Source organism: Ostrea edulis, chromosome 2 (assembly GCF_947568905.1).
Source record: "Ostrea edulis chromosome 2, xbOstEdul1.1, whole genome shotgun sequence".
Classification (NCBI taxonomy): domain Eukaryota; kingdom Metazoa; phylum Mollusca; class Bivalvia; order Ostreida; family Ostreidae; genus Ostrea; species Ostrea edulis.
Window position 1 is genome coordinate 99,337,247 of NC_079165.1, and position 21,442 is coordinate 99,358,688.

At 34.9% G+C, this 21,442-nt stretch overlaps 1 protein-coding gene across 1 annotated transcript; it reads left to right on the forward strand.

The window, feature by feature from the left end:
- Positions 1-1,787: 1,787 nt before the first annotated feature.
- On the forward strand, positions 1,788-20,724 carry LOC125680787 (calpain-5-like). The gene is made up of 13 exons (XM_048920556.2): positions 1,788-1,900; positions 4,036-4,213; positions 6,362-6,493; positions 6,661-6,863; positions 7,050-7,236; positions 9,221-9,414; positions 9,830-9,907; positions 10,552-10,726; positions 11,383-11,502; positions 12,589-12,785; positions 13,254-13,387; positions 15,486-15,622; positions 18,421-20,724. Exons 1-13 carry the CDS (start codon positions 1,884-1,886, stop codon positions 18,610-18,612), a joined length of 1,944 nt encoding a protein of 647 aa, XP_048776513.2. The 5' UTR covers positions 1,788-1,883; the 3' UTR covers positions 18,613-20,724.
- Positions 20,725-21,442: the final 718 nt, after the last annotated feature.

A 21,442-nucleotide genomic window follows, 5' to 3' on the forward strand; every position in this document is an offset into this window, starting at 1 on the left:
ATCAGGTGCATGGCTGTCAATTTTTGCTCACATTTATAAAGTTACATTAAAATCAATACTTACACCTTACATTTTGCAGACTATGAAAGAGGACTTAGTGATATAAATATATTAATAACTACTGTAACTCCAAAGATGGAGGAGTATATTCCTGTTTATTGATTTCCAGAAAGCCTTTGATGCTGAAATACACACTGGCGTTAAACTTAAACTTTTAGAACTAGGCATAGGTAACCTCTTTTACAATATTGTTAAGAAAATGTATGAAGTCAGCATTAGTTCAATTAGATGTACGGTAACAATTTTGTAATCCAGTAACACTTGGAGTGAAACAAGCAGATAATTTAAGCCCAAATTTATTCAAAATCTTGATCAATGATCTGCCCAATTACTTCCAAGATACCAGTGATTGTGTTTTTCTAAATGATCAGTCTGTTAATAATTTAGTATATGCTGATGACCTTGTACTTCTATCTACTTCACTATAAGGTCTTCAAAAAAAGACCTGATAATCTAAACAAGTTTTGTAATGACTGGTGCTTATCTGTAAATCCCATTAAAACCAAAGTACTTATTTTTAACAAGGCTGGCAGATTTATTCAGGAAAAGGTCATGTTTGACAGTAACACAATTGACTGTGTTCAACAATACAAATATTTGGGAATTCATTTCACAGCTTCTGGATCTTTCACTCTTGCACAAACGGAATTGTACAAAAAAAGCAATGAAAGCTTTCTTTAAGTTGAACAAACACTTTTTATCTCACAATCCTGGAACTTACGTAGCTATACATATTTTTGACCACACAATTACTCCTGTCCTTTTATATGGTAGTGAAATTTGGGTATCTTTCAACCCATTCTCATCCAAGTTTAGAAAAGATAAAAGCGTAATCAATATTCTGAAAAATTCAAAATGTGAAAAATTGCATATTATGTTTTGTAGACAAATATTGGGTGTTCATAAGAAAGCATCAACTTTTAGAGTTATTTCAGAACTCGGTAGATTTCCTCTATCCTACAACTTGCTAAGCAATATGCTGAATTATTAGTTCCGAGTCCTTCTCTGTATGATATATTAGAAGGAAATAAATCTTAATGTATTTCATGTATTGAAGTCATCGGTTCATGTACATTAATTACACTAAACGCGATATTTATGAAAATGATTTCTTTAAATTTTTGTTGTTGTTATTTTCATTCAAAATATCTAGCCCCAGGATATTTTTTAAAAAAAAGCTGAATTAAGTCAAAGTTTGAATATTGCGATGAAATGATTTAACCTAAGTCAATGATTCCAAAATAAAATTGTTATTCAATATCGCTTCGTCAAATTCCTAGTGTCTGCAAATAAATTAAGGGCTTCAGGTTAAAATAGTAAGAACATTTTACAGGAGATTGTTACGTGATCCCGGGGGCCTGGCTTATAAGTTTAACAACTTTGTTTTTATCAAGTAGTGTCCTTACGACATTGGCAGAAAGGGAAAAAGGAAATCTGAAATTTCAGTCAAAAGACGTTAGTTAACCCCCCCCCCCCCCCCCCCCCCCCCCCCCCCCCCCCCCCCCCACTAGTTTTCGATTCAGTGAGTTCAGTGAGTCCAAAATTGGAAACTTGTAACAATATATAAAGCATGCTTGCAAAGTTAACTTTTAAGATATTCAAAAAGTAGTATCTTCGAACATTAAAAACTTCGCTTAAACATTTCACAGATATAAAGTCAAGGAATGAATTAGTCGTACTGAACAAGAATATGGGGCGATACCACGTGGGGGCGAAACCACTTGGGACGAAAACACTAGGACAACTATTAAAGGGGCGTAACCACCTACATTTCCAATTTTGGTACCAAACATGAAAGAAGCCATCCTCGCACAGAACTGAAAATGGACAACTTATCAGGGTAAGTCACTATATATACGTATATTGTTCATTTGCAGAAAAATAGTTTGTTATAAAATGACATCAGTTAGTGTGAGCCATTTGTTTATATTCCTCCTTGGTCGTAGGTTTCCTCAGCTCAGCTCAAGCATCTTGGTCGGAGAACCGAGAGCTGAGTGGGATTATTATGTAATCAGCATTTGTCTGAAAAAAATTCCAAAAATATGTGGGGGGTTTTTCCGGTTTTTTTCCCCATGAACTCTTTACTTCAGGTAGGGACATGTACATATGTCTCTGCTTTAGGGATAGGCCCTAGATATTGAAAATTTTTGAAGAAATTAATCCGTATACTGCCAAGGCAAGTTTTCCTTATAGATCTAAATGTCAGAATGTCAAAGAACTTCCCATCTTTTCTCCTATTTCTTCTGTGATGTTCTAGTCCAGTTGTAAATTGAAAGCAGCCAATATTTGCTATATATAACATCATGCATTGTAAAAGTTGCATTAAAAGAAAAATTTCAAGCATTATTTTATTCTCTTTAGAGAAGTTGAAAGGCATAGCCTTTATCGAATTCTCTTCGAAGTTCGCAAGCATTCATTTTTTTCTTGGTAATAATTATTTGAAAATTCAACACAATGCAATATAGTCATTAAGCATAACACTGAGTGAATTCAACTCAATGTACATATAACAATATACGAGAGAGAGAGAGTAAGGTTGTCATGGTTGGAAAGTAAATGTTAGGCTGTCATAAATTGGAGGTAATTAAATAATAAGAGTTGTCATAGTTAGAAGCATTGAGATTATATACAAGATAAATCCTTAGTGTCAAGAATTCAAATAGTCAGAGTCTGTATGTTTTGTTGTAAAATGCTATCAGTGCTTTATATTTAGAATATTTGTCCAAGTTTCCCATTTCTTTTTGAAATCTTCGAGTTTACAGTTTTTTGTAGCCATATATTTCAATGTTGAAATGTGTGTTTTTATATCTTAGTATAAGTAATTCGTGAATAGATAGTTTTTCATTCAAACAGCGCTTCCTAATAAATATATGATTTAAAAATCAGAAAGATTAAGTATGTTCCACTGGTTTTAGGGTCGAGGTTTAGTCCAAAGATTAATGGATTTCTTGGAATAACAATTCCCCTTGTCTGACAATACTCATAGAATATATTGATTAAGTCTTGAACAACGGGACACTCCCAAAGTATATGACATATTGTCTCTTCATATGTATTACAAAAGCTGCATAATTTACTTTCTTTCAATCCTATTTTACACAAAAACCTGTCCCAGGTTTACGTTAACTGGTCTTGAGAGCTGTCACAATAGGGGACAGTTAAGAGAAAAGCAGGCTGATGTGATCAGAGTTGTGATTTAAACCCGGGATAGGGGCATGTTGAAAATGGATAAAAAGCAAGTAAGTGTTGATTTACTTGTGACAGCTTTGTGCATTACTGTTAAATGTTTGAAAACAAGTTGTCTATTGCATAAATCCAGACACATCTGAGTCGAAACGTCGGTCGAAGCATAAACCGTCACCGACTCCGGCATTTACACGTTTTCCAGAATCGAAACATGAATCTTGCGAAGAGAAGTTGATGAAGGCTATGCCTCTCGACTTCTCTCAAGAGAATAGCATTATTTGTGTCTCTCATTTAGGTATAGTATTAATTAATTATTTAATTATAAGTACATGGAACAACATTGTATTTGAGTAGCAGAATGCTGTATTTTGTGTTTGTGAACTGAAAGCTAACGTATTTCTGTATAAGCACCGTCTACCATTATCATAAAGCCCATTGAGTATTCTTATCTAGTCTGTTTATTTCTTCAGTCCTAGTATAATGAATATTGCTTAGTTACACAAATACACAATGAAGTACATATGTAATTAAAGCAATATTCATTATACCCCAGAAGTTAAGAAACTACTCAAGTATATATACTCGATCGGCTTTGTGATATTTATTCATATAATATATACCATGCATCCCAATTTTTATGACCAGGAGGCTACAAAACTGCAGCTATAACACACCCAAGTGTGTAATGTCAAGAATAACCCACTAGGATCAAATCGGGTCAGAGGATATAAATATTCATAGGTAATGTCATTTTCAAATTATTGTAAGCACAACTTTTTTCCCCTGTAGAATGATCTCTGGACTGTTTGAATCAGCCACCCCTTACAAAAACCAGAAGTACAGTCATCTGAAGAAGGAATGTGTGAGCGCTGGACGACTTTTTGAAGACCCGGTGTTTCCCCCAGTGGCAAGCTCTCTGTCATACACTGGTTATGCTCCCAGAGATATCGTTTGGAGAAGACCTGGGGCAAGTGAACTCAGCTAAGCTTCGACTTATTTTTCGCTAGTAATTGCAAATTTTTCATCAGTCGGGGACATGCGAAACATGTTTTCTCCCATTATCAACTTTGTGTAATCTCTCCAGTGCAGATGTTCCTTTTTGCTTTTTAGCCTACCTGAGCTGAAAGCTCAAGTGAGCTACTCTGATCACCTTTTGTCTGTCCGTCTGTCTGTCCATAAACTTTTCACATTTTCATCTTCTTCTCCAGAACCACAAAGCATCCTTGGGTGAAGGGAATTCAAGTTTGTTCAAATGAAGGGTCATGGCCCCTTCAAAGGGGAGATAATCACAAAAAATAGTGTGGGGTTATTTAAAAATCTGTTTACATGTTCAACTTCTTCACCAGAACCAAACTTGGCAACAAGTTTGTTCAAATGAAGGATCATACCCCCTCAAATGGGAAATAATCACAAAAATGCAAAAATGAGGTGGAAGTCATTTAAAAAAGAACCACAGGACCAAAAAAGCTAAAATTTACATGAAAGCTTCCTGACATAGTGCAGATTCAAGTTTGTTAAAATCATGATCCCTGGGGGTATGTTGGGGGCCACAATAGGGTATCAATGTTATACATACGAATATATAAAGAAAATCTTTAAAAAAAATTTTTCTCAATAACCACTGGGCCAGAAAAGTGGAGATTCACATGGCCAATTTCAATCAAAGTTGGAACAAATCAACCTTAGGTGAAGAGGATTTAAGTTTGTTCAAATGAAGGGCCATGCCCCCTTCAAAGGGAAGATAATCTCAAAAATGCAAAATTAGGGTATGGTCATTTAAAAATCTTCTCAAGAACTACTGGGACAGAAAAACTGAAATTTGCATGAAAGCTTCCTGACATAGTGGAGATTCAAGTTTGTAAAAATCATGACCCCTGGTGTTAGGATTGGGCCACCATAGAGGATAACATTTTTACATGCGAATGTATAGGGAACCAAACTTGGCACAAAGCATCCTTAGATGAAATTTGTTATTATGAAAGTCCATATCCGTCTACAAGGGCATATGATAATTAATGAATTTTTAGTCAAGTTTGATAATTAAGTTTGATTATCAATGAATTTTTAGTTGTTGCCTTTGAAATGTTTTTAGATCACCTGAGGTTAGTTAACTCAGGTGACCTATTGCAATTGGTTGTCATGCGTCGTCCGTTGTACGATAACAATGGAACATTTTTAACTTCTTCTTGATAACTACTATTTCAATTCTTTTCAAATTTGGTATGCAGCATCTTTAGGACAAGGTCAACATAAATTGTACATTTCAGGACTCCTGCACTCCTTGGGCCCTAGGGGCGGGGCAAAATCTTCCAAAAATTGACCAATTTTCATTAATTTTCTTCTCTACAACCGCACATGTGTAAGGAAAACTTCATTATCCTCGGGGTAGGGGTTCTGATGCCAGGACGGGGCCAAACTTAGTATGTAGTATTTATGTGTAAAACACTTAAATAACATCTTCTTTAGTGCTATTGATACTAAATTGCAACTAAATGGATATTTAGAAAGAAGAGGTAGTCCTGTACCAAAATTATAAATTTGACGATCCCAGGGGTAGGGGATTTGGTATAAGGTGTTTGGTAAGAAGTGACTAAATGGGGCTGTCCTTGGGATGAGACCACAAAATCAGCTGAAGGAAAGATGTTTACAAAACAAATAAAAATCATAAATGAGTTAATACAAAACTTGGAAATTTTAATTCACTATTTACCTTTAAAGCAGTACATAATAGATAGTTTTTGGTGAATTTAAAACTGAACAATTTTTTTTAATGTGTCTGTCAGAGTAAAAATAGCACAATGCAACAGGGACTCAGTTACATGCAGTCCATATAGAGAAGTATTCATTTGATGGCTTGGATACTCTAGAAAGAATTCAAATTTTGAAATTATGATAAAAGCATTTGTCCAGTAGCCCAAGGAAACAATTAAGAAGTAGGTACAAAATTATCAAAACAAGCTTTAAAGTCAGAAACAAAATTCATGAGTCAAACATTTATTTTTAGTTCTACATATATTGATGTCATAGTTTGTCCCTTGAAACACTTCTTTGTTGATATAACATGTATACCATACTTATCGCATGAATATTGTATTCACTTTTGTGTATATTACAGGAAATATCGAGTGACCCTAAATTCTTTGATGCTGGTGCTAGTGCTGATGATTTTGCCCAGGGTTCTCTGGGAAACTGTTGGTTTGTGGCAGCCTGTTCATGTATCGCTGAGGATAAATCACTGCTGAAAAAGGTAACAATGGTTTTATCACCATAGAACAGCTTCTCTTAAATCACATATTAGATGTATAATAAACGAAAATTCAAATGATTTTTAAAAATTCAATAAATGTAGCATAAACATGTCTTCCTTTTTCTCTTTTGCTTATTACATAGTCTGTCATTATTTGATACTTGTAGATTGTACCAGACTACGAGGAACAAGAATGGACTAAGGACAACAAATATGCTGGTATATTTCACTTCAGATTTTGGCAGATGGGTGAATGGATAGATGTTGTCATAGACGACCGTCTCCCGACCAGGAATGGGGAACTCGTCTATGTACAGTCCCACAGCAAAAATGAATTCTGGTCAGCGCTGCTGGAAAAAGCTTATGCAAAGTAAGTTACTCTCCCTTAAAGTTCAGCTCACTGTATTATAAAACTACGAATTCAGTTTGTAAAAGAGATGTTGATGGCATTGACCCCAAGTGAGACTGGAAAAGTTAAGACATATTATACCAAAATAACAGTAGATAATACCTACTGAAATAAGTGGTTTATGATCTATTCTGTGGTCTGTTGCAGAATTTTTGGAGATTATGAATCATTAAAAGGAGGACAAGCCAAGGATGCGATGGTGGACATGACAGGGGGTGTTGGGGAAGGGTTCGAGCTGACAGAATTCGTGAAGACGGAGGAAGATAAAGTCAAATTGTTCAAAATTCTCCGTAAATCCAAGGAGCACCACTCCCTGATCAGTGCTGCTATTCCGGTGAATGTTTAAGTCATGTTGTCTGTTATTATAGATAGTGTTGTGGAATTGGTGAACTTAGGATATTGGCTTGTTTATACAGGGGTCCCTATTTCAATTCCCGATTCATCCATACATTTTCCCCTTTCTTTCTAAAGATAGTGCCATGGACAACCTTGTTTGGGCATTATAGTAAGTCCAGGCAGGGGTGAACTTGTGTTGTTGTCCATGAGTCAACGACTATTTTAGGAGGAGGGAATTTAGTAGAATTGGCTGAGCATGGATATCGGCCTGGATAGCTCAGTGATTAGAGCACCTGATTAGTTATGAAGGGGTCCCAGGTTAGATTTCTGATCTAGCTATGCATTCTCTCCTTTCCTTCTACATCATGAGATTCTTTACCTTAAACATACTGAGTTACAATGGTGAATCCTTTAGGCATTTGTGGCTGTCCCCGAATTGAGCACTCTACATGTAAATTGGGTTGGTTCACGAAGCTGTAAATTTCTAACATGTATTTTTATGCCCCCGAGATTGAAGATTGGGGGGCATATTGTTTTTGTCCTGTCTGTCATTCTGTCTGAAACTTTAACCTTGCTAATAACTTTTGAACAGTAAGTGCTAGAGCTTTGATATTTCACATGAGTATTCCTTGTGACAAGACCTTTCCAATGGTACCAACATTTTTGACCCCATGACCTTGACCTTGGAGTTTGACATACTTTTTGAAAATTTTAACCTTGTGAATAACTTTTGAACAGTAAGTGCTAGAGCTTTGATATTTCACATGATTATTTTTTGTGACAAGACCTTTCCATTGGTACTAAACTTTTTGATCTTGACATTTGACCTAGTTTAAAAAAAATTTACATTGTTCATAACTTGTAGATGGTAAATATAAGAGCTTTGATATTGCACAAGAGCATTTCTTGTGACAAGATCTTTTTACTGGTACCAAGATATTTGTCCTTGTGACCTTGGCCATCTTTGGAATTGGCCATTATCGGGGGCATTTGTGTTTCACAAACACATCTTGTTTCAAGATTAAAAAGATATTGTGCTAGCAATATCTATTTTTGGCACTGAAGTTTCTTGATAATTGATGATAAAGTCATTGATCATGCAAATTCAGAGTTTTAGAAAACTTCTTAATCCAAATGACATTGTAAACTGCTGATGCTGTTAAGTACAAATCGTGAGATCACTCATCATATTTTTTGCAGTATTCACAATATTCAGTGGTTTTCTCTTCCATCGATACCGTCAGTATTAATCAGTGGAGCCTCAGCAGCTCATTACACGCAGAACAGGAAAAATGACCAATTACACGCGTTAGATTTAACTCAGACCTCTGATTGTCAGAAATGATGAATAAGGTTTGATATGAATGACAGTTATTGCTGGGGCACATTTTTAATGTTTAGGTGTACCTGTAAGGGATTTAGAGGAGTTTATTTCCAAGAGATCTTTTTTTTTTTTTATCAAAGATGGTTTATTTCTAAAATTATAGGGCTGTTTTGTTGTACATTGTAAGTACTAGTGATTTTTAAAAAAAAGATATATGATATTAAAATAAAATGAAGATAGCTAAGATACGAGGATAACCCATGAATGGTCAAAAGCTAATTCCAATGGGGTCCTTAGTGTGGTTTACACAGATGCTGGTGTGAGGGTCATTGGTGTGAGCCCTGGTCATCGGTGTGGGAGTAAACGATGAAAACTCACATGTCTAAGTGGGTGACCACCATTCTCTCTTGCAAACAACCACTGCTGATAACAAGGATTAAACCTGGTTCACTCAGGTGAGAAGTGAATGTGCTATCACATGGACACACCAAAGTTTTGCATGAATGAAAAAAATAAGTGCATGGGAAAAATCAGATAGTAAATGTAGCTACTGTGAGATACTTTTACCAGTGCAGTTAGTACTATTTGTATACACAATAACGAAAGATGCATTATTCCTGCTGTGAAGTGTGGTATAGACGTAGCTGTTTTTTGGTAGGTTACGAGTGCCAGTGATATGGAGGCACAGTTATCATGTGGTTTGATCAAAGGGCATGCGTACAGTGTTACTGCTGTGAAAAAGGTTAGACTTGGAAAGGGACTGATGGCTCACTTCAACCAAGAAAAAATTCTCATGATTCGATGTCGCAATCCTTGGGGCGGAACGGAGTGGAAGGGTGCCTGGAGTGATGGGTGAGTGCATGTGCCAGATAACAGATTTAGGAAAGCATGTCTGAAGTTTCAGTGGTTCCACCTGATATTGGAGAATGTGAAAATGTGTCATCTTCAAGCTATATCAAAATATTTATGTCTTCACTGTACATGTACACTTTATTTTAGGATTATGGGTATCCCCCTCTCTTAGAATGAACTTTTCATGGTACATAATTTTCCATTGTAAACTTAAGGGGGAAGAGATGCCAAGAAATATTTAGTGTAATCCATAAATCAAAAGATATTCTATATGTGTACAATGTATGCTTACTTAGGATAGGATATTCTATATGTGTACAATGTATGCTTACTTTGGATAAGATATTCTATATGTGTACAATGTATGCTTACTTAGGATAAGAATTGAACTCACAGTTCAGTATGTTACATTCAGATCTCCAGAATGGCAGAAAGTCAGTTCCAGTGAAAAAAGAGATATGGGTCTCACATTTGATGAAGATGGGGATTTCTGGTAGGTACATGAAGTAAAATAAAAATAGATATGAGAGAAATAAGAACATTTTTATGACAATTCCATATTTATATGTTTTGTAATCTATTTATTTCTGTTTGAGATTGATATTCAGAAGTGAGCAATATGTTTATAATGGGAGTATGTCTGGGAATGTCATTTGAATGTCCGGAGAGCTATTGTCATGACCCCGGTGTCAGTGCTGGCATCGGCGTCACACATTATGTGAAAAACTTTAACCTTGGCTATATATCTTTTGAAACAAGGGGGATAGGGGTTTAATATTTCTCACATAAATTCCTCATTGCCAGGGCTTTTATTTAGTACCAAGACTTTTGACCTAGTGACCTTGGACTTTGACCTACTTTTCAAATTTTTTAACCTTGTCTATATCTTTTGAACCAATGGGGATAGGGTGTTGATATTTCACATATAGATTCCTCTTGACCAGCGATTTCATATGGTACCAGGACTTGACTTAGTGACCTTCACATTTGACCAACTTTTCAAAAATTTTAACCCTGGCTATATCTTTCCAACCTTTGAGTGTAAGGAGAGTCATGTGGCGATCGAGCTGTCTATATTGTCTTCTGACAACTTTTTTTTGTTCATGTTTATCAAAGTGTTGTGTCTTTTGCTTACAGGATGACTTTTGATGACTTTATGACCTATTTTAAGTCTATGGACATTTGTCACATTCTAAACACGTCTCTGATCACTTTCCACAAATCCTGGAAGGAGGGGAAAGCATTTGGTGAATGGAAGAATGAGAAATGTGGAGGCTGTCCTAATTACTCATCATTTCTTAGCAACCCACAGGTAGGCACTGTTAAAAATCTTCAAAAGTCCCACAGGCAGACTTGTAAAAGGAAGCCCAATGGGTAGACAAACAAAACAAAATCCCACAGGTACACAGTGCAGTAAGGAAGTTGTACAGGTAGGTACTGCAATAAGGAAGTTGTACAGGTAGACATTGCAATAGGGAAATCCCACAGGTAGGTACTGCACAAGGACATATAGTGGAGAGATTTTACCCATCTGTACTTGTATGAAATTGACATAGGACCAATTTCCAGTTGTCTTTCCAGGTCCATACAAAATTTTGCAGCCTCATGTTTACTTATATATTTGTATATACAGGGTATATATATTGATTTGTTCTTGCTCATAAAACAAAGCCCAACAGCTGAAAAATAAATACTAGTATCAGCAACATATCAAATTTTTTCTTACCGAGCTGCATACTCTCGGTGGATTAATGTGTCTACTGCCAATCTGTAGATTGTAGTAGACACCATTTAAAGTTTTCAATTTCAAAACATTGTACATATTCTTCATTTTCCATCCATATCAGTTTTCTCTGGTGAGGAATTCCTCCTTAACACATTATTTAGGAGATTATGCTTGGAACTAGAGCTGGGGTTTGAATTATCACACCATCTTGTTAACTAAAGAAAAATGTTTTCATTTTTCAGTTTATATTTGATGTTGAGTTGGAGGAAGATGAAGTTATGATATCCCTGGAGCAATGGGACAAGAGAATTGATAAGGAACTTGGAAAAGAGAACGATACCATAGGCTTCTATATAATGAAGGTAACTGGACAGCTAGAGGTATACCATATATCGGGTTATTTTGGTGATGGGAATATTTAGCAGATTTTTTTGTAAAAAATATACTGTAGTTAGAAATCTTAGCACTTCTTTTTTTGGTATTTTTCATTTAACCAGTGTGTCATTTATGTGGATAAAATTTGGTATCAAGTGTATCATTTATGCAGATAAAATTTTTGACACTTTTCAATTCTAATGAATTTTCCTTATCTGCCAAGAAAGCCAACATTTTTAGCACACAAAGTAATTTCCATTGCTGTAAGTGTTTAGGTGCGATTGAACAAGAGTGCTACAGGTAATGGCACATGTACCGGAGTCATGCCTGGGAAATGTGTTTATTCTTCTGAGTGGGAGCGTAAGTTTTAAGTGGGTCAGTGCTGTAAAGAGTAATAGACAGAGGTAGATATGGCAAACATGGGGGTGGGGGCACTGACTTCACATCGACGTTCAACAAAACATGTAGGCCTTAAACTTCAGAGAGAAGTGGATCAACAAGATTCGAGTAGTTTCATAATTAAAGATGAAAGAACTTTAACTGTTCCACCTTTACAGTGCAGTTGATTCGGAAACAAGGTCAACAAATCACGTAGTAACCACATGACCGTTTTTATTTGGAGAGAATGAACTGTCAGAGGCTGAAATTTTGAAGTAACAATGCATAATTCATACAAATCAAATGAACAAACTTTTTCAAATTATGTTTCCTGACAGTGCAGTTGCTAAGTCGTTTTCGTGTGGTGAAAAGAAGACTTCATATTTGTGTCATAGTCATCATTCCGTTGTCTGTCTTTGAGGTCATGGAAAGGTCATGGAATTTGATGACTGAAATTCCGTACGAACCATGAAATCAGACAAGATTCACTGTGCAATTTAAGACAAAAGTTCTTTCACCAAATAATTTTAGAAAAGGAGAATATCCACACTCCATCTGGAAATAAAACATCGCATTCTCTGATTTGATGTCAAAATGATACATTATATGATCAGCATGTGTCTTATTGCATTTCATCATGATTTTGAATGTAAGGCTTTCCTACAAACATAATATCTGAGAAATGATATTGGTAGGCAGACGTTAACAGAAAGTATCGTATGCATGATAAATTGGAGAAAGTGCATTCAGGAACATACAGCAATGCCAGAAATCAGTTCTCACGGCTGACACTGCAACAAGGGCGATACTGCATCATACCTTCTACATTTGAACCCAACTGCCCTGGTCGATTCCTGCTGAGAGTTTATGCTGACAAAAATCCAGACCTTAAGTAAGTCTGTACCAGCAATATGTAGATTGTAGATTTTTATGTTGTTTTAAATTGTTGAGAAAAATTAATTGATGTGATTCACAAACCCAAATGCAAGGGATTGTCTAAAGGAATTAAGGTTGATGATTTTTGCAAAAAGTTTCCCCAAATGTTTTACTTGGGTACCTTTAAGCTCCAGAGGTAATGTGATATTTTTGGCATCTCTTTTTTGTTATTTGTATGTAACAATTACCTTGGCTATACATTTTGGACTCAACTTTAAAAGGAAGAAAAGGGAAAGATTTCATATTAGGGGAACTAAAAGTCGTGGTCAAAACTTTAGAACAGGTCAAAATCATGTGTAAAAGTCAGATCAAATTTGCTAGGACTTGTGGAGCATAGTATCTTTAAAAAAAAACACCCCAAAAACTAAGCAGAAAATTGCTTGTGGAATGAATTTTCCTAACAATAAGACATTGATTTTCACAGGGAACTGTACTTAGATGAACCACCACCGCCTAGTTCTGGCTTTCTCGGAATAGGAGCAAAGAAACCAAAAGTGGCTGCAACACAAATAATGATCCTCAAGGCAGAGGGTCTGGAAGTCCAGGACAAAGATGGATGTTAGTAAAACAAAAAACTCCTTCACTATCACCAATTATTCTTTGTACAGAATGTGTACGAAGTGAATATGTAAACAAAATAATTTCCAGAATTTATATACTCCCCTGCAAACGAAGTCTAGGGGTGGGTATACTAGAATCACCTTGTCTGTCTGTCAGTCTGTCAACATGATTTGTCCAGAGTATATCTTTAACACTGATGAACAGATTTTATTAAAACACTTCGCAGCTGAGTTAAGGCTATCCGAGAAAAATCACAGTGCTGTTATAAATGTACCTCTGTGCACTTCGCACCATATGACGTCACAATGAAAAAGTACGTCACAGCGTACATGTTCTGATAGATGTATCGCAGGGAAAGTGTCATAATATTTTGTCGTTATTTACTACTGTTATCAAGTGATAAGCTGTATACGTGAAAACATTTCTTGTCAAATGATTATATATATTATTCCTTTATGATATCAAATAATTTTATATTTTTAGTACCGGTATATAGTATGCATGAAGGTGATATTCATATTATATTGTGACCTTGAAATCGCCCCTAATCTGAATGACTGATGCATTTAAAAATCCCCTCATGTACATGTACATAAATAATCTCATACTACAGAAACAGTGGCAAAGTTCTGATTCATCTGCTACAAAAAACAATATGAATTTTTCTGAAATATAATCTAGATATATTTATGCATTTGAAAAGTGCAGGGAGCAATTTCTGTCTTGTATATTAATGGTACAGAGGAATGTGGACAACCCTGGTAATTCGCTAAATGTATGTTGATAACTTGTAGCATGTTTAGTTTGAGTATGCATTTGCTCCCAACACTTTTCATGTTAAGGATTTTTATTTCTTTCTGAATATATCAATAAAAATTCAGCTGGTTACCTGCATGATACTGAACTTTTGTTCACAAGTTGGGCCTCTTGCTGTTTTCCAAAAATAAAATGTTACGTAATACATGTATTCAACTGACAACATGGGAAATTACCATGAGGGGAATTTACAGTAGCTCAGTCACAGTCAATATATGGGTAGTGTCGTTTTGGTGTTTATCCGTAACAAGTGTAATGATACCTGTGAATTTGAGGTGCAATTTCACCCCATGATTATTGTGCATTTTACTATGGAAGCCCTTAACCTAGTTACGTTTATATATATTTTCTATGAATAATGAAATTGTGCACCTGCTACATGTATTTTGATTGATATTTTTAAACATTCAAGGAAGTTATGGATATTTTTTCCATTTTGAGTGGGTGTTGTCATTGTCCAGAGTCTTAAAAGCAATAAACATATTTTATTCAAACCTTGTGTATATATATTATATATGTAATGAAGTTATGCACCTGTCATTTTTATTGAGATTCTTTAACATTCAAGGATATTTTCATTTTACATTTCTTTTTTCTGTAACTTTTTGGATTTTGTCATTTTCTTATAGATTTTGTAACAATTTGTTCTCTCACAGATACAACTGCATTAGTTTAAGAGAGAGTATAATGGAATCATCAGTCCATATGTTTTATGTTTGTTGTTCATCTGTTTACTCATCTGTCTGTGTGTGAAGAAGAAATTTTTCAAGAGAGTCTGAGACTAGAGCATGGATTTCCCTGAAAATTTCTACACTCTTTTCATATACACTTTAGTTCTTCAAGGAGCACAAATTCCCTATTTCCCACCATCCAATGTAACTTGTGTGGGGTATCAAGCCAGTTAGGACAGTTCTAGTTAGTCTGTATCTGATTTTAGCTTTTGCTGATTATGATATATTTCATTATACTTATAGCATATTGTAAGCAATATTTTAAAGCAATCAACACTCACCACCACCACCACCCCCCCCCCCCCCCCCCCCCCCCCCCCCCCCCCAGTACCACATTATTATATTGTATACATACACAAATGAATCTGCAAACATTTACCACTATCTACAGAGTTAAGGACTGCATTGAAACATTTGCAAGGTTTGAATTTGCTACCTTGATGAATTTAATGACCAATTCAAATCTTGAATTTATTATATGTAATAGAACTTGAAAAAGGTTGAAAGTGTCTGCCATTATTAACTTGCATACATTTGATTTCATTTAGTTTCGGATCCTTACGTTGTTGTCTTCTGCGAGAAGAAAAAGGCCACCACCAGAGTGATAAGAAACAATGTCAACCCAGAGTTCAATGAGCGTGTAACATTTTATCACAGGAAGCCAGATGACGAAATTACAGTGGAGGTTGGTTGTTATTATATTACTTACTTCAAACTCTAAATTTTTGTATTGTGCATGATCCAGATAAATGGGCAACATTGCTCACACGAGTAGTTGCATTTGCTCATTCAGAACTTTAAAACTTTATTATGATCTCGTCCTCGGAATCAAATTTGAAAATTCAAAATTTGAAAATAATGTGCCTTTGCAGCTATTGAGAAGATTTTCAAAGATTTTCTACAGTTTTTGGCCCCTATTAATAGTCCCATCTTGTTTTCAAAATTTGTATCCATGTTTGTAAAGATTCATGGATATTGATTTGACAAATTACAAAAAAATTTGATGAACATTTCTTATTCTGATGTAAATCTATCAACTTCAAGTGTGGCCAAGTTTGTCTTTGTCATATTTTGGGTTAGCTTAAAACTAGGGTTGAAGGCAAGTTCAGGCCTAGTTTGGCCCCACCCAGGCCTTTTGGGTCATGATTTTAACAATCTTCATTTGACGTGAGAATGCTTGCAAATTAATTGATAAATTGTATTTTTGTGGTTCTTACCAGGAAGAATTTCCTATTCTATTCAATCCCCTTGCAAATGAATTTTAAAGGATGGGGGAGGGGGGTGGTATATTGGAATCAGCATGTCCATCTGTCTGTAGACATAATTTTGTCTGGACATGTTCTGAGAGACTAGCACATTTATTTTTATGAAAATTTGTACACTTTTCATTCACCATATATAGCTGTTCATTACTAAGAAAAGTTGATTTATCATGAACTTGTAAATTTTATTTTTCATCTATCTTTTGGATAATCACTCTTTTATGATTTATGTATATGAACTTTGTATTCTTTGTATGCCCTCTGGGCCCAAAATTGGAAATAAATTACTTACTTACTTACTTCACCATGTAAAGATGTGCATCTGATATTTTCATCATGATTTGACCAGTTTTCTTCATTTCACAGATGTTTTTAACTTTATAGACATAGTCATTTTGTTTTAGAGTGTGTCACATGTTCTCTCAGAGACTATTGCATTAGTTTAGGGTATGATCGAATCATACTGTCTGTCCATCCATCTGTCTGTGGACATGATTTTGTAATGATAAAACACTTTTGATAACTTGATAGCATAATTCTTTTCTGAAAACCCAGCAGGGGTTATTTGTCCATTTCTAGTTTAAACTTGAAATCCTAATTACAGCCCCACTCTGGCTCAGGGAATCATGGTTTGAACAAACAATCTATACAAGAAATCTTTCATGCCCATTGCTTTTCTGGTCTTGTTGGTTCTCAAGAAAATATTTCTGAATTACCTGCCCTAATGTTACTTTTGTTAAAGGGAAAGGCAACCCTAACCACATTGTTGCTTTTATGAATAGAATACTGTAGACGTACTTTTTTCCGCGTGGTATTAATTTACGCTATGAACGCGGTAACAAATTTTCTGTGGAAATTTGTCACAGCGTACTTTGTAATCATACAAAGTGTACTTTGTAATCATACAAAGAATCCGCGTAATTTTTTACCCATGGATTAAACTGATATTGTGATTCCGCGTAATTATGAACCCGTGGAAAAAAGTACGTTTACAGTATTACTTACCGATATCATAAATGACAGTCTTTAACAACAAAAATCTTTGCTTAACAATTAAATCAATATTAATCTATCTTATATTTCAAATTACCCGCTGCTAAGAGATCAGCCATTGAAGTTTAATTTATGACGTCACACTGTCGATTCCAGTTTATTTCATCAGCAGCACTGTAAACATGACAAGTCACGAACAGTTAAGTTTGGAGCCGTATAAATTTAAGCCCGTTCTTTTGCAAAAAGAAATTAAGTAAAGAAGACGTTTAGTCAAGTCACAGACCAGGCAGACGGTACTTGTTTCTTCATACAAATGTCTCGAACCTCAACTTGTCATTACGCAAATGATGGATCCACAGTTTACATAGTATTTTCTTTTCAGTTGACTTGGTTGGGTCAGGAATTTTGAGAGAGAAAAAACCTCAACTTTTTTCACAATCTCCCCTTCACATTAGTGTAATTAACTGCTTGACAGGATTGATTGATTGATTGAATATTGTTTAACATCCCTCTCAAGAATCTTTCACTCATATGGAGACCTGCTTGACAGGAAGGCATCAACCTATTTTCAATGTATTCATAAAATCTACCACATGCACATCTTTGATGATCTTAGAATCTCATCAAAACCGGAACAGACGGTGTGACATCAAAATTATTGATTTTTGTGGTCTTGAATACAAAAGAGTTCTGCATCATGGCAGCCTCTATAGATAGCCAGATTTTCAATTTTCAACGTTTTAAAATTAGTACTGAAGCTTATTGAGGTCGTATATCAACAGAATATTATGACAAATTGTTATCATATAATTAATCCTATCATTTATCATGTAAAAAATTTTTGTGTTGCCTTTCCCTTTAAATAATCATTTCCCCGTGGAAGGGACCATTTGAATAAACTTCAATTGTTTTTACCTGAGGATGCTTTTTGCCAAATTTGATTGAAATTGGCCCAATGGTTCATAAGAGGTTGAAAATGTGGAAAGTTAACAGATTCTCAATGGACAAATTTTGATCAGAAAAACTCACTTGAGCTTTCAGCTCAGGTGAGCTAAAAATACAACTGGTTTTTTTTTATTCAGTGGAGGATATTTGATGACAGTACTACATTTTGTGTACACACAAAAAAGAAAAAAAAAGAAATGCAGTTTGAATCAAAGAGTTGCTGTTCTTTACTGGGGGATGCATACATTGGTCAAACAGTTCCTACTTTTAATATGCATTGCAGATTTGGAATTTGAACATGATGAGGGATCGCTTCATGGCTGCGTGTACCATAAAGATGTCAGACAGGTCCAAGTATGATGGTCGCCATGTCTTTCGGTATGAACTTTTTGGAAAAGATAAAGAGGCATCTGTGCAGAAACCAGGCATTTTATGGCTGCGAATTCTTCATACCACCGATATGGAACGGGTCTGATGGCCGACTCCGAGACTCTCAAATGCTGCCAACTTGTAATGAATACTGCTGATATATTTTTGGAATCCTGAATGTTTTTCATCTCTGCTTACCAATTACCAGAGAACCCTTTACTAGTAATCGAAAACCAAATTACCTTTTTCTTGTCCTTTTACAGTATGTATATGATACCTTTAAACTTTCTAGATCCCTTTAGGCTCACATTTGGCAAAACAAAATGTCATGGGCAAACAGTATTTCTAATGTTTTGTCATTAGTCCTTTTTTATATAGTATACACCAACTTACTGCTGGGCTATATTTTATTTATTAAAATGTATATACACAGGGAAGGTTGTGTAGAAGTGTCCTTGTAACTTGAAACATACAGTTAATATTATATCTACGAACAACTGCTGTGCTTAGATCTGACAATAGAATTTTTTTTAGTTGGATGTTTAAATTTTTCTATCTTTGTATTTGCACATATACATATTATATTTATACAAAAGTTTATATACATGGACATTGATATTTTTACATGCTTGTCCATGAATGGTATAGTATATTGGTTTTTGTCTCTGAATCAGACTAGCCATTACCTACAAGTCATTTACAATGTTTTAAATATTTAATGCTTTAATAATTTTGACGAGTGGTATACAGGTAGAAGTGTACTTGAACCTATTTACAACATTGTTTAGTCTTTTGGGTAGTGAAATGCTTCTATTTAAGATTTAATGTTTGCTATCACATTTTTTTGTATGTAAATTTAGATTTCAAGGCAATGAAGCACAGGATTTTCATGTACAAAAGCATAAATACATTTATTTAACATTGCATATACAATGTATATGTCGTCATGAGTTTTGTCATTTTTACACTGCATGCTTCTACTAATGATGAACTTTGTGTGGGGGTATGTTGAGATTGGATGTCATTGTCATGATCAGCAGTAATGCTGATGAAAACAAAACCGGACTTGGATTTTTTGTTGTTGAAAGAATTGAAATCTAAATTTTGACCCAAGTTCTTCTCGAGAAATCCAGGTCAGATTTGGATGTAAAAGGCAGATTTACAAATCTGTGGTGTCGTAATCTAACATTTGTAAATTCATATAAATTTATTTCCTGAAGGTATTCAATGTATAACAAAAGGAGATTGAACAATTTTTAATGGTTTAAATCAAAATAAATGTTTATTGTTAAGTAATGATGAAAGTGATCAATAGATCAAATTCCCAGACTGGTAAATGATTAGAAGCTGCTCTTTTTGCACTTGAAATTTTTTGAAAGAGACGTACATCTTTGTAAATGATCGTAAAACCTTCAAAATGATACCATGACAATTACAAAAATCGTTCCATCCATTTATTAGATATGAAATACGGTGCAATCATTATACATGGAATACCTGAACGACAATAATTCAACTTCGTGAAAATATGTAATTTTCTGTTTCAAGTTCCAATTTCCATTTACTAAATCCATGTATTATCAAATACCCCAGATTCAAATTCCAAATTGGGTGTGATTGTTATGAAATGCAACGTACAAAACAACTGTAATAGAGTGGTAATCCAATCAACATTTGCTGATGAATGTAGGTGCCATGTGCCAATGGTCCTTTCTGTTACTGTTTGGGTTTATAATTTCTTTGCTTTGTGAACAATTTTGTTATGAACAAACTTAATACCAAAGTTATTTGGTTTAATATACAGATTTTTATGACCAATATGTGAAGGCATTTTTACAGTACATGTATTTCAAAACAAAACTAGTGTATAATTTCTTAACTGACCAATTCAGATCAAAATTAACTGTCTGAAATAGTGTTGACACACGTAAATAGAATAAATTCAACATTTTTTTCTGAGGGGATGGTTGCTATGATACAGAGAGCTATTGTTGGGATGGTTGCTATGATACAGAGAGCTATTGTTGGGATGGTTGCTATGATACAGAGAGCTGTTGTTAGGATCGTTGCTATGATACAGAGAGCTGTTGTTGACATGATGATTGTGGTCTTTTGCGTCACTGCTGCTTGTTTGTTTATTAAGTAACTTTGAATGTTATATACTCATGTTAGACTATTCTAGTCAATTTGGCTATTATATATAAAGCTAATCAACACAGAGGTTTTTCCTTGTTTCTGGGATAAATACTCTAAGAATGGGTGTTAAAAACCTAGAACACTGATTGCAAATAATTACAGGTACAGAGACAAGTCTTGCTAATTTGGAGATAAACTGGTTTCCAGCTGATTAGGACAAAGTGTATGAAGAGTGATTACACTTGCACCTGGATACCGGAGTATACACAATGAAGAAAATATGATATCTGAATTTTGCTCATAAGGATGCATGCATAATTATCAGTCGGACAAATTGCACCATTGTGGTTCTTGAAAAGATTTTCCCACATATTCTACTGTAAAACTTTCTACCCCTATTATAGTCTCACCCTGGGCCTTGGGGGTCATGGTGTGGAAAAACTTGAATCCATACTGCATGAGCATACTTTATTAATTACAACTTATCCCAGGGGCCATGATTGGAATAAAATTGATCTGCACTACCTATCGATGCTTGCATATTTATAATGAAAAATCATGGCAGCTTTACTCTTGAAATTTAAATTAAAAAAAAATTTTCCCATTTAAAACTTTGTTCCTCAATTGTGACCCCACCCTACAACCCACGATTTCAACAAACTTGAAGCTACATTTTTTCTGAGGATGCTTGCATATTGATGAATAACTAATCATGGGCCGGCCTGCGCATGGTCTTGAGAACATTTTTTCCTATATGTCCTCATATAAAACCACTTATCCCCTGGGGGACATGATTTGAA